This window comes from Gallus gallus, chromosome 6 (assembly GCF_016699485.2).
Source record: "Gallus gallus isolate bGalGal1 chromosome 6, bGalGal1.mat.broiler.GRCg7b, whole genome shotgun sequence".
Lineage (NCBI taxonomy): Eukaryota > Metazoa > Chordata > Aves > Galliformes > Phasianidae > Gallus > Gallus gallus.
In genome coordinates this window covers 32,599,364-32,616,178 of record NC_052537.1, presented here as the reverse complement: position 1 = coordinate 32,616,178, position 16,815 = coordinate 32,599,364, and the positions used below count along the sequence as shown (strand labels likewise).

At 42.8% G+C, this 16,815-nt stretch overlaps 1 protein-coding gene across 1 annotated transcript in view; it reads left to right on the top strand.

Moving 5' to 3' along the window:
• The first annotated feature begins 10,059 nt into the window (after window positions 1–10,059).
• CPXM2 (carboxypeptidase X, M14 family member 2) overlaps window positions 10,060–16,815 on the top strand; it is a 67,406-nt gene continuing 60,650 nt past the window's right edge. Inside the window, exon 1 of the mRNA XM_421810.8 lies at window positions 10,060–10,541. Coding sequence (XP_421810.7) covers window positions 10,214–10,541 — 328 coding nt within the window. The 5' untranslated portion in view covers window positions 10,060–10,213. The remainder of the gene's footprint in view (window positions 10,542–16,815) is intronic.

Sequence of the window (16,815 nt, the reverse complement as noted above, 5' to 3'; positions counted from 1 at the left end):
ACAGTAGTTAGCACAGATTGGCTTCCTAATTCCCGTGTTATTAAGCAATTGTATACAGCTGCATACAATTTACATTACAATTATAAATTTACACATGTATGAAATGCATGCCCCATGGGGGTGTGATGGTTTAAGAAGGTATCATAGAACTGCTTAGGTGGGAAGGGGCCTTAAAGATCATCCTGCTTCAACTTCCCTGCTATGGGTTGGGTGTTCCCCACCAGCTCAGGCTGCCCAGGGCCCCCTTCAGCCAGGCCTTGGGTACCTCAGATGACAGCTGATGAAGAAAGTGAGTTACAGGAGCTGCAGCATTGTGGTTGTGGTCACAGAGCATTGAGGTGCTAAAGGTAGGCCTTGGCTTAAAATATGAACTCCCACTTCTGATTCTCTGAGATAATAGATTTTGATATTTGACTTATAGAAGTGCAACAACAGGATGTTATTTGTAATCCAGAATTACAACTATCCCATTGTGATGTTTGTTTGTAACATGGGCCATCTCATTTAGGGCCTTAAAGAAAGGGAACTGTTATGATTTGGGGTTGGAAGCCATTCACGTTGGGATGGTGCTGCAGGTAACACCTGAACCTGTGCATGGTGTTCCCTTCTGAGTGGCTGCAGTAGATGAATGAGGGAGAAGGTATGTATAGAGAGTACTTAAATACTAGGAAGTTTAAACCAAAAGCCATCACCACCATGCTTCTGATGATCTTTGAAATTGAAAGTGCTGTTTTTTCCAGATTAGTGACCATGTGTAGCATTGGTCTTTATATCTGGAGTGTGTGTCTTTGCCTTTTTCTGTCCTACTCTTTTCTTTTAAGCTTCTGGTGTTTTCCAGAGCATTTCCAACATTGTCTTATAAGTAATTTTTTCTTTCATGCCAAGTAGGCAGGAGGAATTTACAAATGATTGGGTGAAATAACATAAAACAAATATTTTCCATTGCAATTACAAGATTGGCCTTCCCCATACAAATTATTTATGGAAAAAAAATGCCCTTAATACTGTTACCCACATTTTCTAAGATAAGAGAGGATGGAACTGGAGTTGCTGCACTGAAATCCATTAGTCTGGTATGTATGATGGATCAGAGCTAGATGCAAACCATGTACCAAGGAGCTCTAAGTGATCCTCCAGCTGACCCTGACTTTTGAAGCTTATTTTCCACTACCCAGGTGCTGCAGCCCAACGAAACTTTCTAGGCACGTGGCATCCATCCTCCCTGCTGTGCTGGCCCTCAGCTCAGAGGCAGTTTACTGTGCAGCTCTGGACACTGCAGGTGATGTGCATATGGGAAATCTCATGACGTGAAACACTCCATGCTGGAAAATGTTATGTTGGAGAACACTTAGTTTGTCTGAGTGGATTCCTGAGTGAATTTCAGTTAATGTTGCCCTGCAGAACATCGCTGGATGTGTGTAGGGGCACGTAGGGGAGGTGACTATTGCTGAGCCAACCAGTTGCTTCTTCCAGGGCCCTCTGCTTCTTCTCATCGTAAAAAATCAGGGAAGATACCAAAGACTGCATTCATATTACTTTATGAAAGAAGCTAATCATGGTGCAAACTCACAGCTGTTAAAAAGCCCAGAAATTCTTAGCCGTGACCCAAGTTCCACAGAGGGGTAACTTCACTGTGAATTAGGACAGACATTGCAAATGAAGTTTCTTTCTCTGCACGTAAGATGGATTCTATATGATTTATATCAAATGTGCCTTGGAAGCTCCCTGCCATTTGGTGATGTGCTGTGTATGTGCCTGGAGCCTCATTAAAGAAGAGCTTTGGGCAGTCTGCCCTCCTCCCTGCTTGCTGATGTCGGCATTATGTTATTGGGAATGTTGACATGCCAAAAATGTTGGTGCAGAAATGATGTTGGACCACTGCTGACTTTTGCACAAAAATATCAGTGATACCTCCCCTCTATGGATGGTGGATTTCCCCCCAGAAGAGACCCAAAAATGGGTCAGGTCCGTGGGCTTGGTCAGGGGCAGTGGGACAAGAAGGTCATAGTAGTCTTTGGAACAAGACTGGTTTGGATGAAGAAAAACTGAGTTGGCACTGTGTGCATGTAGGGAGGACGCTGAGCATGATTCCTCCCCAGTCTCCATCCTGTGACCCTCTGTAATGACTTGATGCCTCTGATTGCCCATCACAGCCAGTCTGGTTTCCCTTCATGTCTCCTGCTCTTCCATCCGGAGCGAGTACTCTTGGCTCTCTTCCACACTCTGTAATTGCCATCTTGGCAAGAGGATTTGTGTGCTTGGGTTGTTCTGAAGCTGTCCGTATGTTGGTAAATCAGCTCACTAAGCATAACAGAAAATCATTAAATTCACAGTGCAGTTTTCTTCTTGAGTTCCTAGCTTGGCTGTTTGCACACCATTCAGCCAGTTTTCATGCTAAGTGAAGCAAACTTGGCTTTTACGTTCAGTTGGAATGAAATCCATCAGGGTAGTGATAGCACAAGGGGGAATAGTTTTAAACTGGGACAGGGGAGGTTTAGGTTGGATATTAGGAAGAAGTTTTTCCCCCAGAGGGTGGTGACGCACTGGAACAGGTTGCCCAAGGAGGCTGTGGATGCCCCATCCCTGGAGGCATTCAAGGCCTGGCTGGATGTGGCTCTGGGCAGCCTGGTCTGGTGGTTGGTGACCCTGCACAGAGCAGGGGGGTTGAAACTACATGATCATTGTGGTCCTCTGCAACCCAGGCCATTCTATGATTCTATGATTCAAGCTTTGTTAGGTGTAAGGCACTGCAGACAGACGTGGTTTGGGAGGACCAGAGGACAGAAAGTACAACACAATGGGACAAGTGTTTCTAAATGCTCTACCACAAAAATCACTTTCCATGGGCCTTGAGGGAGAAAAGAGGGGCAAATGGTGCTTCTGTAACAATCTAGATTTGTCAGAGGTAATCCAGATATATAGTGAGGGTGTAACATAGATACAATCACAGATTTCAGATGAATGTTTGTGAATGACTTGTACATCATGACCTCGTAAGACTGTAATCTCAGTTAAAATACAAAGTACCCTTGAATCCTAAAGCTGTTAGCATTAAATAATCACAATACCTGAGTGCATGACAGAGTTCTGCAGAGTGAGAGGAGAGAGCTTTTCATCTTTCCTCATTTGCTGGCAAAGAAGCTTTGGTAATATTCCCTGTAAATAATCTGGAGCTGAAGTGAATGAAACCTGGATGATGAATGTGTTTGAAAATACTTGTTTATATTCAGAAAACAAGCAAAGCATTTAATATTGTTTCAAACCACCTGTGAAGCTAACCAAAGAAGATAACGCCAATGCAGAGTTAGACCTCCATAAGTCAGAAGCCAGCCCTGAAGCTCAAGAAGTGTCTGGTCCCTGGATCTCCCATTCCCAGCCTTGCTGCCAGTTCAGACAGGAGCTCCAATACCTCATTTCAAAACTGCTGCAAATTCTCTGCATTTTTCACAAAAACTGAGCCTTGAGCAACAGATAGGTATAATGAAGCAGAACACAACACCAAGTGTGAATGGAGGTCTTGGTAGCAACGTTTGTATTCAAATCTTGGTGCAACACTGAAGTTTAGGGGAGCTTGCTTGAGTAGGTGATGTCTCAGCATCTGGAGAAGCACTGTGGTACATCTCTGCTGCCCTCATGTCAAGGCCAAACCATAGGTGGCTCATCCCAAGGCAGATGTGCAGGGGACATGGATGGGGGAGGACGAGAAGTTCTTAGGTAATAACAGCTTCTGTATGAATGCCAAGAGAATCTAGAAATTGCTTTGTACCAGTTCTAGTTATCAATCCAGACAGAGCAAGAAATATGAAACACATTTGTCTGGATAATGTTCCAAAGGAGGCAGCAGTTATCACTATTAGTTACCAGTGATTTGCATTAAAAAAATTGTTATTGTCATTGTTTGTGACCTAAGCTGTTAAGTCCTGATGGATGCTTCTGAAAATAACTCTGTTCAGCTGACAAGCTTACCTTACCCCAAGTGAAGCTGAGATATTTCACTTGCACTGTTTGCCATACCCAACGTGGAGCAAGCAAAACTAGCCTGAGCTGTATTTTGGGCTGGATTTGGCTGCAGTTCAGTATTTCTAAAACTCAAATTCAGTAATCCAAATGTTAATTATGTTCTTAATGATATAACTCTACTGAAGTCAAGAATATCCTGAACAATGCTGTTCCCATTAATAAGGGACAGTACAAGCATACAGTGAGAAATAAAGCCTTCATTGGAGGTCTTGTAGTCTAAATGTTCAGAGAGAGGAACAAGGAGAGGCTGATCTCCTAGAGTTCCGTTCCAATCCAAGCTGCTCTGTGATTTTAGGAACTGAAATACTCAAGATGGATTTAAAAATTCCAGGAATTAGATTAAAAATATGCAATGACTACTATAGCAGAGCCTTGTCCTTTCCCCCATCCCATGTCCTTGGCAGTGCCCAGGATCACCATGGAGATTTAAATACATTAATGCATTTCTCAAAGTGGTGCATTTGTGATTTGAGATAATTTATGTTATGCCACATATTAGTAAACATCTGCATTGCCTTAAAGCTTCACTGCATCTTCAGAGCTGATCACTTCACCTTTTGAACAGCTTTATCAAGCATGCTGGCACAAGTCCTTTTTTGACAGCTATAAGTCAGGTTCCAACAAGTTTATTACACAGCTGTGAAATTATATTGTCATATCCAGTAATGTAAGTCTGACATGAATCTTTGATGCCTACTGTATGACAAGTGAAGACTCATTTCAGAGCCTATCTTTCACATAAATTCTTGTATTTTCACTGTTTTAATAAGTGAATCTATTATGGAAAGTACTTACAGCATATTGTCAAAAACACAAGATTATGAAGATTAACAAAATCAGCTCTTCTCACCTTCAAACAAATAAATCAGCTGTAAACACCAAAATGCCACCAAATCTAGATTTGGATAGAAGCTCTGCGGGGAAATAGTTATTGTGGAAGTATCACATTATGCATTTATGGTTATCCAAATGGATCATAGCCATGAATACTACTCCTATCTGAAAGGACTCATTCCTTGCTATTGTCTTTAAAAAGCAATCCTTAAATACTGAAATTTTAAGGACCACTCCCATGATGTCATCATTGCCAGCACTGTTTGTTTGGCATGACAAAGACTGTTATTTATTTGTTGCCTTCAGTCCCACTGGGTTTTTGCTCATGATTTCTCAGGCTGCAGATATGGATGAAATCCCAGGGAAAAATGGCTCTTGAGTTGGTTTCAGACAACACAGCGCATCTCGCTGCTGCTGTCTGGGATGTGTTAAACATACTGCTCACACTCCGCATGGCACACGTACAGCAGTTTTGGTCCAGGAAATACCAGACAGAAATGTGAGAGTCATTACTTCTCGAGATTCAAATGTTGGCAGGTAGGTCCATGGGAATTTGCTGGCAGTGGCTGTTTTTGTATAAGTAAAGCAAAAACGCCGTTCCTGCTGCACATCACCCACAACCAGGGCATTTCTTCCCATTTTCCCCCACTGTTCCATAAAATTGCTGTCATCCAGACATCTCTGTGGCCCTAATGCTAGCTCAGTCTTACAGTTAATCTGAAAGACGTATAAAACTTGCTCTAGCTTGATTGATACAAACAACTCTACTTGAAACTGTTGACTAACGCAGACCTACAGTCTTTCAAATAGAGAGAAATCAACAACAAAAAAAATAATATTAGAAAAAAAAAGTATTGGTTATCTTTTCTGTACTGCTAATATCACAGACTTCTGAATGTGGCACCTTCTTCGGTCCCCTTTCCGGTGATAATCCTGCTGGCACAGACCCAGCAGTGGCTGCCAAATCCCAGGGCAATGTGTTGTTAACATTAAGTGTATGGCCCTTCTGGGGCATGAAGAAATGTAGTTCCCACCACCACAACAACAAAAAAAATAGAACGATTGCATTCTTTGCAAAAATACCAGAAATTCTTTTTGGCTTTGTTTATGGGTTAATATTGTCTTTCTCAAAATGTTGTTTCTTCTCAACCGTTCAGGGTGGAAGGGAAAGGAAAACTCTGGAAAAAGTATGCAGAGATTTTTCACTTCTCCAGCAGCACAAACGGACTGATGCAAATGTGTCTGATCTGAATAACCCTGAATAACAAGGATGATGCATGCAGTCTCTGAGCCACGTTCAAAGCATTTCTGCAGTGAACTGAGCTGTCACCTAAGATGACTTTGGGATGCTCAAAACATGAAAATCCCACATTTCCCTTTCTCGCTAAGAAAAGGGTTCATATAGCAAAAACGATATCATAGCACAAGGAAGTAGAAGAGAACAAGGAACTTTTGTTTCCATGGCAATGTGAGCTCCTTCAGACAAGAAGCACAAAGGCAATATGCTGAATGATTATCTGAAGGTCATGTTGTTCTTACCAGAAAAGTTAAAGAGAATACACCGGGCTGATTTCCCCAGGCAGGACACATGCTGCATTACTAACCAGCTAAAATAAGCAATTTCTGAAAGAAATAATTGCCTTCATTAATGCCATGTGTTTATTTTAAAGTCTATTTTCATAAAGAAAATAGCAGCCTGCTTAGGAGAGAGGGGGGCATAAGGGGCTGCTCTTCCCTCATGTTTTGTGCCATTATTTGATGCTCTCAGAAGACAGAAGTTCAGTTCCTGCACATTTCTGATAGTCACCACCCAGTAAAATAATGACATTCTGCTTCACATCAGGCACCTTTTAACAATGAAAGAATGACTCCATATAAGAACTGGTTTAAGTATCCAGCCAGCTCCACTGCTACTGCCTGGATGCAGCAGGATGCATGCAGCCAGAGGAGTATAATGGGTAGCCTGTTATCCCTCTCTGTTACCTACACAAGGAATGGGCACTCAAGAAACTTATAAACATTAAATGCAGTTTACTTTGTTCTTCCCAATGTCAGCTTTCTGTTTCCTCTGAGGTGTTTTGACCTTGTTGACAGCAGGAGTAAATGTTTTATGTGGTAAAAAAAACCCACCAGACTGCTTAAAAACTAATTCTGTTCTCTTCCTCCGCTCTGTTCTCTGTGATTTACTACAGATCTGAGGTACAGAAAGACAGAAACTTTCTGGTGTTCAGAGGAAAAGTTATTTTTAGTCTTGTTTTGTTGCCAAGGCATATAGAAACCTTATGTGCTACCTCAGGAAGTTACCGGGGAATGGGAATGGAAGGAGGATGCCTGGTTCTTCATCTTTGTTTCCAACCATAAAGCTTTTCTTCAATTAGCAAAAATGGTGTGTGTGTTCAATGAGAGGTTGCAGGAGCCACTGTCCAGTTTGAGGAATTAATGAAGGAATGTGTCAACCTGTATCATGTGGCGTAAGTATGGAGACCATGGACCAGGACAGCGCTTACGCACACAACCCTACCTGCCTCTCAGCAAAAATGCATTCCTGAATCAGAGCTCCTTGAAGGTGTGGTAGTTGAAACCAGGCAGGGGGAAGCAAGGCTGAAGCCCAATTCTCCCACGTCCATTATTAAAGCCATATAATTTCAAACTGGTATAAATGAAACAAGAGTTGGGGAAAGCCATCTCAAGGGATAGGAAAAGTGCAGTTTGTTGGGGCAGGGGGAGCTGGAAGGGTTCCTTTCCCAGCAGTGTTGGTGAAGCAGGCTCACAGTACGTGGCTTGGAGGAGAAGCCATAACGTTGTAAATAAATACTTACTGGGAACAGAGGGGGAAACCCCTGCTCGTTTGCTGATAACAGCATGTTTTGTTTCACTTCAGAAGAACAAAGGTTTAAAGTAAACTGTAGAATGCCTTAAACCTTGTCATGGCGTTGTTCCAGAAGGGAGGATATGGCTAGCTGCAGTTATTCTGCAAAAATATTAGCTTGCTTTATCTCTTTCCATATCAACCCAAGTTTTTAAAAGCTGTTGTGATAATTCACAGGCCAAAATAGGGAGCAGCCCTTCTTAGTCTGGAAATATTTCTCAGTTCAACTAATGAGACTTCAATGAACTGAATACTCCCATGCTGCTCTAAGAAGAAAAAGCATCTCTTTTCTTGTGAGTTGCATATTGCAAGGATATTGACTGATCTTAAAAAATAAAATTGAAAAAAAAGGGGGGGGGTAAAAACTATTTTTCCTTAGGAATACCTAAATTCTGCCCAGAGGCAGTCTTTGGCATGGTTGCAGCATGGGTGCCCTAAAAGCACAGGCAGATCCACAGGTAGCCATAGCAGCAACGGCCATTTCTTGGGGCTATTCTGTGTATACTGACCAAGTCATAGGTAATACAAATTAGCAGGAAGGATTGAAGTTTGGGAAAAAGAAATGTAGGCAAGATAGGCACAGACATGAATAGACATATCAGACAAAGTCAGCACACACAAATCAGTTATTGGGTATGTGGATGGTGAGGTATTGCAATGGGGAACGTTTGGGTGGAAATTTGTGTCACCTCAATGTCAGTTTTTACACGTATCAAACAAGTAAAGTCCTGATATTGACAGGAGAAGATTTTGCTGTACTATAATTAGCTATAGAAATGCATCTATGTATATACGGGTATTATACACACCCATTAAAGAGGTCCAAATCAGATGTGAAATATTGCTATAATATAACAGGTAAGAAATAACATATTATGTAATATTATATAATATAAATAGATAAAATGCCTAAAAGAAAAAGTTGGCTCTATAGAAGTGGTATCATATCATAGAACAGTGGATGTGCATGAAAGAAAATACACAATCTTTGCTCACATACACCACTGAAATGTACACATGTAAAGCTGCCAAAAGCAAATAATTTAATTAATTGCCCCAAATCATATTCCTCAATCTTTAATTAATATTCACGTGACTCTATCTTGCATGAAAATACTTCTTGTTTTGCATGGAAATATAAATAGTCATCAGTTTCTATGGAACATTTTTGACCACTGCAATGAGTTAAATAATAGTTTGCAGCCAAAGCTCCTTCAGTTACCAAAAAAGTAGGTCATTAATGATGACACGGAAAAGCCAAGTTTTCTGCGACTTCTGTAGAGATGTGGAAATCCATACGACTCGCTGAAGTTTGGCTCTGCTACAAACAGTAGCAAAATTGAGCAAATTTTCTGTAGCTCGTGCTCTGCCCTCAGCAACTGGGACCGAGGGCTGCATACACAAACTGTGATTGAAAAGGCAGAATAGAGAGCGGAGTAACAGATGTAATGCTTTCTCCTGCATGACTGGGCGACGGGAAGAAATACAATACACATGATGAAAATATAAGCTGGTATTTTCAACACAGGAGCGAAGATTCATATTCCACGTGAGCCAACTGCTGCACATTTCCTTCAGCACTGACGGGTATTTTGGAGGTATGAAGAAGATGAAAGATAAGATCTGATTCCCAGACAAATTGATTCCATTAACAACACTGGGCTGCATGTGTGCAGCTGCCAGCACAGTGCATCCTAATCTGCTTGGAAGATGTTTCAGGGAGAACAAAAGTTGGGATCTTGCCAAGAAGAGTGAGGAAAAGGGCTACTGATGAAACATGTCCTTCCTGGTGTGTCTCCCCTGTACCCCAGGAGATGCCCATAAGTGGGCACATGCTACGTATGCAGTTATATTGTTTGGGGCAGCCAGGGAAACTCAGATCTGTACTGGAGAGGGATGCTAAAAGAAAACATATTGCAAAAAGGTATATAATCCATCACACGTGGGATGAGGGTGATGGGACATGGTCCCATCATACATGGTTTGTCAGCATTTGCCCAGAGCTCAGAGTGCCCACCCCATCCTGCATAGCATCTCCCAGGGATGGAAAAACTCTTTTGCTGGGCGGTGAAGGCTTGCTGCCAACTTCACTTTGCTTTGAATAAACGCTCCCTTGGATCAGCTGCACGCGGGACGACTAAAGGAACTGCAAGGGGATTTCTCCGGAGCTGTGATCTGGGAAGAAAACGACGACAGCAAAGGGAGGCAGCGAGTGTGCCGTGCTGGAGGTCACACCTGCCAAGCCAGCATCCTGTCCTGCCTTCCCCAGCGTGTCCGTCCATCCGTCTGTCTGGCTGCCGAGCGCGGCGATCACATGCATCCCGCCTGCCCCCTCCCTCCCAGCCCTGTCCCGCCGCGCTGCACAGCTCCTGCAAACGCCCCAAGCAGAGGAACTTTCTGCAGACGGGCTTCTTCATCCCCCTGCCAGGGCTCTCTGCTTCCCCTCCTGCCAAATAAAGTCTGGGGGCTTTGCTTTTACACTAAAAACTGATGACTGCCCTTAGGAAGAGAAGCTCATGCCCCTCTCAGCTGTGCCCCGCTCTCTGTGCCCTCGGGCTGGTTGTGCTGGGGGGTCTGTCCTGGGCTGTCCCCATGGACGAACAGGATTATTACCTGCAAGAGATTAGCAACAGGGATCACTATTACTCCTTTCCATACCCCGGTGAAGAGTATTTTTCTTTCACGGAGCAACCCAAAGAGGAAGGAACTATCCGTGCTTCAGAGCCAGAGGAACACCCAGGGTTCAAACCGAGCAGGAAAGAGTTAAAACCGAAGAAAAGCAGCAAAAAAGGAAAAGCCATTCTTGAACCTCCACCAGGTAACTTTCCACCTCCTCCTCCACAGCTCGGAGGCTCTGAATCTCATGCTGATTGTGACTTTTAACATTAATGAATATCCTGCTAATGGCAATCTTGGTACTAATAACAATAATATGCCCGTGGTGGTGATGATGGCAATGCACTATGTTTAATATCCTGCTGAACAGCTCTTCAGAACTTTTACAGGCTTTTTAACCCCTTCCTTGTCAAGGGAAGACTTTTCGGATTGCTAACATTAATTATTTTGCACTCTAGATACGATGGTTTTCCTACTTAATTGCACTTGACAGCTGGATTGTTATGAGAGCTGCAGTTCTATGAGCAAATGAAGAGGGACAGATTCTGCAGCGTGGGCTGTCAGTAAACGCTGACACCTCGCTCTGTCCCCACTCGTTTGAATGCAAGAGAAGTTCCTGAGCTGATTTTGTTTACAGTTGTGACTTTCTTTAAGCGTTTGCTTTACAGCCCTCCAGAGGAAGATATGTAGACAGAGATTTTCACTGAAATAGACCGAGTCACGGCAAGCTCAGTGTTGTTATCAGCCTGTAAAACAAAGAAATTGAGCGACAACTAAAATACCTTATTAAAAAAAAGACCACCTGCAATTTCTTTTGCATTTTCTGCATGTGGTTGGCTGAAAACATGCAAACATTATTAAAACGTGTAGAAGCTGGGTCAACTGTTACCAGCCAGTCGTTCCCATTAACAGCTAGTTGCACCACCAAATCTCACTTGCTTAGAACTGAGCTTCTCTTTACTGCAGGAAGAAACTTCTCATGGTAACAGCCAGAGCACAGGGCAGAAAGTTGGCAGTTCTGCTGCATGCAGAGCAGCAAAACAGAGAGACAGGGATTGTATAGGGATGTTAGCTTTTCCTTGTTGGATCTAGTGAATAGAATATATAGAATTTTCAATTTGAGGTTAACATAGATAGAAATAAATTAGTTTTAGATTCACAAAGGTCTGAGCTTTTACAATAATAAACAGTGATAAGGAAATACCATTTGTGAAATCTTGAAGCTGTTTGTGAGGCAGCCGGAGGTCACAGATAAGTGCAGGACGAGTGCCTTTATGGGGTAACAGAGACTTGAGACATCTGTGCCCATGACCCCATCACAGTCCAGCAGCTTTTTAGTCTCAAATGCTGCTTATTTTCTATCTAATCTTGGGCACAGTGGATTTTTAAGCTACTGCCTTAGGTACCAGGGTTGCTCTTCTTCAGAAGAGTAGAGACAGCACCGCTGTAGAGGAGCATTCTGCAGTTCAGCTCTGCTTTTGCCTTTCCTGTTGGCTTTTTCCCAATTTCCCTGGCACCGTGGCTTCTTATCTACTCCAGAAAACACAGTGGCAGCAATGAGGATGGCTTGTAATGTGTGAGGGCAATTTTCATTCATAGGCACAAACAGGCGTCCACCTTGCTGAGCACCTTGCAGGTGTAGAGAAGCAGCAGCTGTACCAATATCATCCTTCTTCATTAAGCACCACTCTCCTCTTCCCATCCTGGTTTGTTTAATGCACTGTAGATAAAGCAGCACAGAATTCCAAGTCTATCCACTGGGAGAGCAAACTGAGGTCTTACAGGCATTCCGAATGTGGTCATTTCCTAACAAGATGGAATCACATTCCTTTTATACATGGGAAATGATGGAATAAGAAACTTTAAACAAACCTTCCATAAACCCTCCCAAAATACACTCCGTTGTGCACTGATCAATGGGCTCGTGCAGGATTAATCTCTTATTGTCTGCTTTTTGCACCCTACCTAACTCTGAGTTCAGGGACATTTTATTTCTGTGTTCAGCCCAATGTGCTGAACTCAGCCTTCTCCTCTTCCTTAGCATAGACGGGCACAAGGCCAAGTATGGGAGAAACTCATGATGCGCCACCAAATGCTGGGAACAGCTCAGTTGCTGCTGCTGCCACAGCAGCCAGGTACTCTTTTTGACACAGCTCCCACCTACAAGAAGATGATTTAGAGCCTTTTGCACAGGTACCACATACAACAGATCCCCTCCACCAAACTTTTGCTCCAGCACATGGAGCATTGACACCAACTCAACGAGTTGGTTGTCAGACCTGCTACAATATGGTGAAATGCAGCGTTTTTCCTCAGGAGCAGCTGAGCTATTTTAACCGAAATAGCCCTAATAAAACCTATCCAGACACTCAGCGATGAATAGGGCTACCGTTTGTTGAAGAAGCAAGTAACTGAAGACAGGAGTCATTCAAAAGGAAGTTTCAGGCAACGTTAACTGCAGAGAGTAATAAAAATTCTAGCTGTAATAACAGAATTCTTTCCTTTTCCCTATCCCAAAGACAAGCAAGGGCACCACACAGCAGTCTGGCGAGGGCAAAGAGTAGATGTACAGGTCCAGGCAGTGCAGGGACACCAAAGTCCCGTGCCATGTCATTAGGTATCTGTTGGAAGTGAATACGTGTACATCTGGAACCATGCAGAAGGGACTAAATAAGAAAACATGCCCATAATTTCTCACATTTGTCCTTTCAGAAGGGCAGATAGAAATGTAGTGGTAGTCAAACAGCCATGAACAGTAACTACGAGTCTGGCTGTGTAAATATGTGTACATGTTGTATATATGTGTATACATCCATATGTTTATACGTGTATCCAGAACTGGAATTAATTTACTGGACATGCAATAAACACAAAAGTCTGCTTTTTGTGAGGCTCACTGGGAGCCGGGGCATGTGGGATTAATTATTTGTAACAAACAATAGGCTGGCTTGGAGCTGGGATGAAGGAGGCGGAGGGCCGGGGACGTGTGATCTGCCCTTTGGCTGAGCAGCTGGTACTGATCAACCCAGGCTTTGAATCAAAGCTGAAATCAAACATAGCAGGCTGAAGGATGCAGCTCATAGTGGATAACACGGGCTTGGCTTATTTAAGCTAATTATTAAGAGTGTGAGAATTCAAACGTTTCAACATGTGTAATGTTATGGTAGGAAAAATTCTATGAATGTCAGTGGGTTGCAATGTCTGTGTTTTGTTTTTGTTTTTAAAATAAAGTATAGTTAAGAACCAACATTTGCAAAATACATGATTCAGATAACAGTAACTCCAGCCTTCCTTCTTGCCCTCTACATGACTTGTAAATGAAATGCTACTAGGTCATCCCTGGAAGGTAAACAGTCGGATTGACAGGTTTCTGTATATACATATTTCAGTTTTCTAATTCCATCTTTGCTTGTTTAGGCCTTGATCCAAAGCCCATTCAAATCAGTGGAAAGAGTGTCATTAACATCACTGTTTTTCTTTTATGAGTTTTTCAACAGAGTTTAATAAATGCCATCTCAGCCACCACCTGGGTGGTAAATCCCCACCGGCTCTGTCTGCCCACGGGCCAAAATTTAACCTCAGAAAGGTTTATGGGGCTGAGGTGCCCATGAACGCTGCTTATAAGTGCTTAAATGCTGCATATTGCTCTCAATCTTGGCTGAACAGTTCCCACTCTCACTCCTATTGTGCTTGAATTCACCACAGTTATCTCTGTAATTATATATTCCTTTATACTTTTGTTGCTTTTCAGCGTAGCTATGAAATGAGTATAGAAAGTCAATGCTAAAGACACCCTATTCCATATATCTATTCAAGTCTAAGATTATACCATGCTTTCCAAAATACCATCTACAAAGCTCCCTTTGAGACCATCTATCACGTTTATAGGGAGTGGAGAACATGGGGATGTACCAAACATTGGCAAAAGTTCATCCTAGGAAACAAATTGGACTTAGACAATCATACTTGTGCTGGTGATTCTTCTTCTGTCTATACCACAGTTCTGACTGCTACTGGAAAATAAAGGAGCGGTGTTCATTTGTATGGCAGAGCTCAGAATGGTTTTTAGTGAACTTTCTCACATTCTACAGGTCCTCCATTGCCTGATTTCTGGGCAGTCCGAAATATGTCACAATTTCCTTTCTTGTCTGTTTCTTTCCCTAAGCTTGTTGAAACTCTTCAGATGCATCGCTGTTCACTTGCCTCATATTTGTTTATTTTTGTGTAATATTGGCACATGTTCAACAATGTCATTTTTTTTGTTGTTGTTGCTGTTGTTAGATCTGTTTCTGTATATCTTGCATGGGTCAAGATCTAGTGGGAGCATGTATCAATTTTCAGCATCTGAGATAAGACAGCCCATGATCCCAGCACGCAGAGCTGGGAATAAAAACGTCTCTTTCGTTATCATGAAAAGCAGGAGGATGAGCCTGTGGAACTCTGCTTTCTGTCAGGCTTTATGAGGCATTAGACAAAAGGAAGTTTTAATCCAGTCTGAAAGGAGGTCAAGGAGGGGTGCATCCTCCCAAGCAAAAAGCTGCACAAAGGTAGGTTTTGACCAGATAGGCACTGAAAGCTGCCTTCATTGGCATGCCCTATCAGAGGCAGTAAGTTAAGAACACTGGGGATAAATTGCTGCTCAGCTGATGTCTGTGGAGGCATTAGCGAGGAAAAGCAAAGAGAGGATAATATGGCAAATGTCATGAGATATTGTAGTGGAAATGTCTAAGTCACGGCCTAAAGCAGTGATTGAGCACCTGGTGGGAAGGCAGGGCCAAGCTCAGGTGCATGCAATGCAACTGAGCGACCAGAAGGGCTGGAGCCAGGATCCACCCCTTCCCAGACCTCATTTAAGGGTTGGCAGTGGAGGCAAGGAGATTTTGTTGGAGCTCCCTGCATGCCTGAGGCCTTCAGAAGGTAGGCAGCTCTTTATTTCTGTGCTTACAGCTTTTGTATTTGAGCAAATTCTCACTTGCCGCAGCCTGGGACCTTGCTGCTCTGCTTTCATTGCTGAGCTTTCCATTGCGTTACTGGTATGAAGTGATAAAGGCTTAAGGAGTGTTCAATGAGTGAACAACAACAAAAAAAAAAGCTGAAACAAAGGCATTAGCTGTGGGAAAACTGGAAAGGAATTAGAATCATGGGATAATTAAGGTTGCAAAAGGCCTCTAGGATCATTAAGTCCAACCATACCATGCCCAGAGACCGGTTCCCTCAGTGCTGTAACTGTATGGTTCTTAAACATCTCCAGGAACAGCGAGTCCACCACCTTCCTGGGCAGTCTGCTAATTGGTACAGAATGGTGAGTCTGTACACGCAGAAGCACGAAGTTAAAAACTTGACTACACTGTGGTCTGAGAGATAGTTAAATGGTGAACTTGTCCACTCTGGAGGAGAGATGAGAGTGAAAGGCATCGAATGGATAACCGAAAGTACATTAGCAATGGTTTCCAAGGTACACCTGGTTTCTAGCTAGAACAGAAGGAAATGTGGAAGGAAGAGGTGCTTGTGCTTGCCAAAATTGTGGTTTGGGGTGGGATTAGCTAGAGATGAAACTGAACGGGAAAAGGAGAGATTTAAAATGCGTAGGCATGCTGAACATATACTTCGAGGAGCAAAGAGAGCTATCAAAGTCTGTTTTGTGAAGGCACTTGTTGAACTTCACTGGTACACTGAAGATGGAGTAATGTCTCAGAGATCCAGTGAGGAAGAAGTCATTAGAAATGTTGGCAAGATGCATTTTAGTGGAATGCCAGGGCTGAAAGCCAGGCAGGGCAGGAGGCTGGCGGGGGTCTGGCAGAGAGCGGTGCCAGCAGTGGCTTTAGGCGATGTATTAGGGAGCTCAGAGTAGATGGAGAGGAGAGAGATGAGGCAGCAGCCAGAAATACAGCTGAGATTCAGGGCAGACAGGGTATGGGCTCTTGGGTTAGGGAACAGAAGGAGGTGATAAGAGTAGTCAGAGGTCATGACTGCATCCAGGGGCTGATATGTGAGTGAAGGCTATTCTGTGATAGGTGACTTATATAGAAACCAAGAATACTATCGGTGTTGCTGTTATCTAACCCACTGGCATCTTCTGTCTTCAGTCTCGTAGCTAGTTCCCATTCCTGAGAAGTCCAGAGAAAGTAGAGTACTCCTGTGACCTACAACGTGACTTTAAAACTTCTGCTTAAAATTCTTAGACTAGCAAGCTCTAAGAATGAGTTTATAGGACCTAGATTCTCTTTGGAATATTTCCCATAGATTTTAATGTAACATGTGTCATATCCTAATTGCCAGATGTGACAAGCAAAGCTGAAAACATCTGGCTTTTAATGAGTTTTTTCATCTATCAACTTCTATTTTCTCCTCTAGAAATATGTAGACCCATTCTGTTTAAGAGCCCATCCTTTAAAGAATGTCACAACAAAAGAGGACAAAGATGACTAAGAATGAATAATGAGCAGGGCCTTCAAAATTGGCCAAAACTTTTTGAT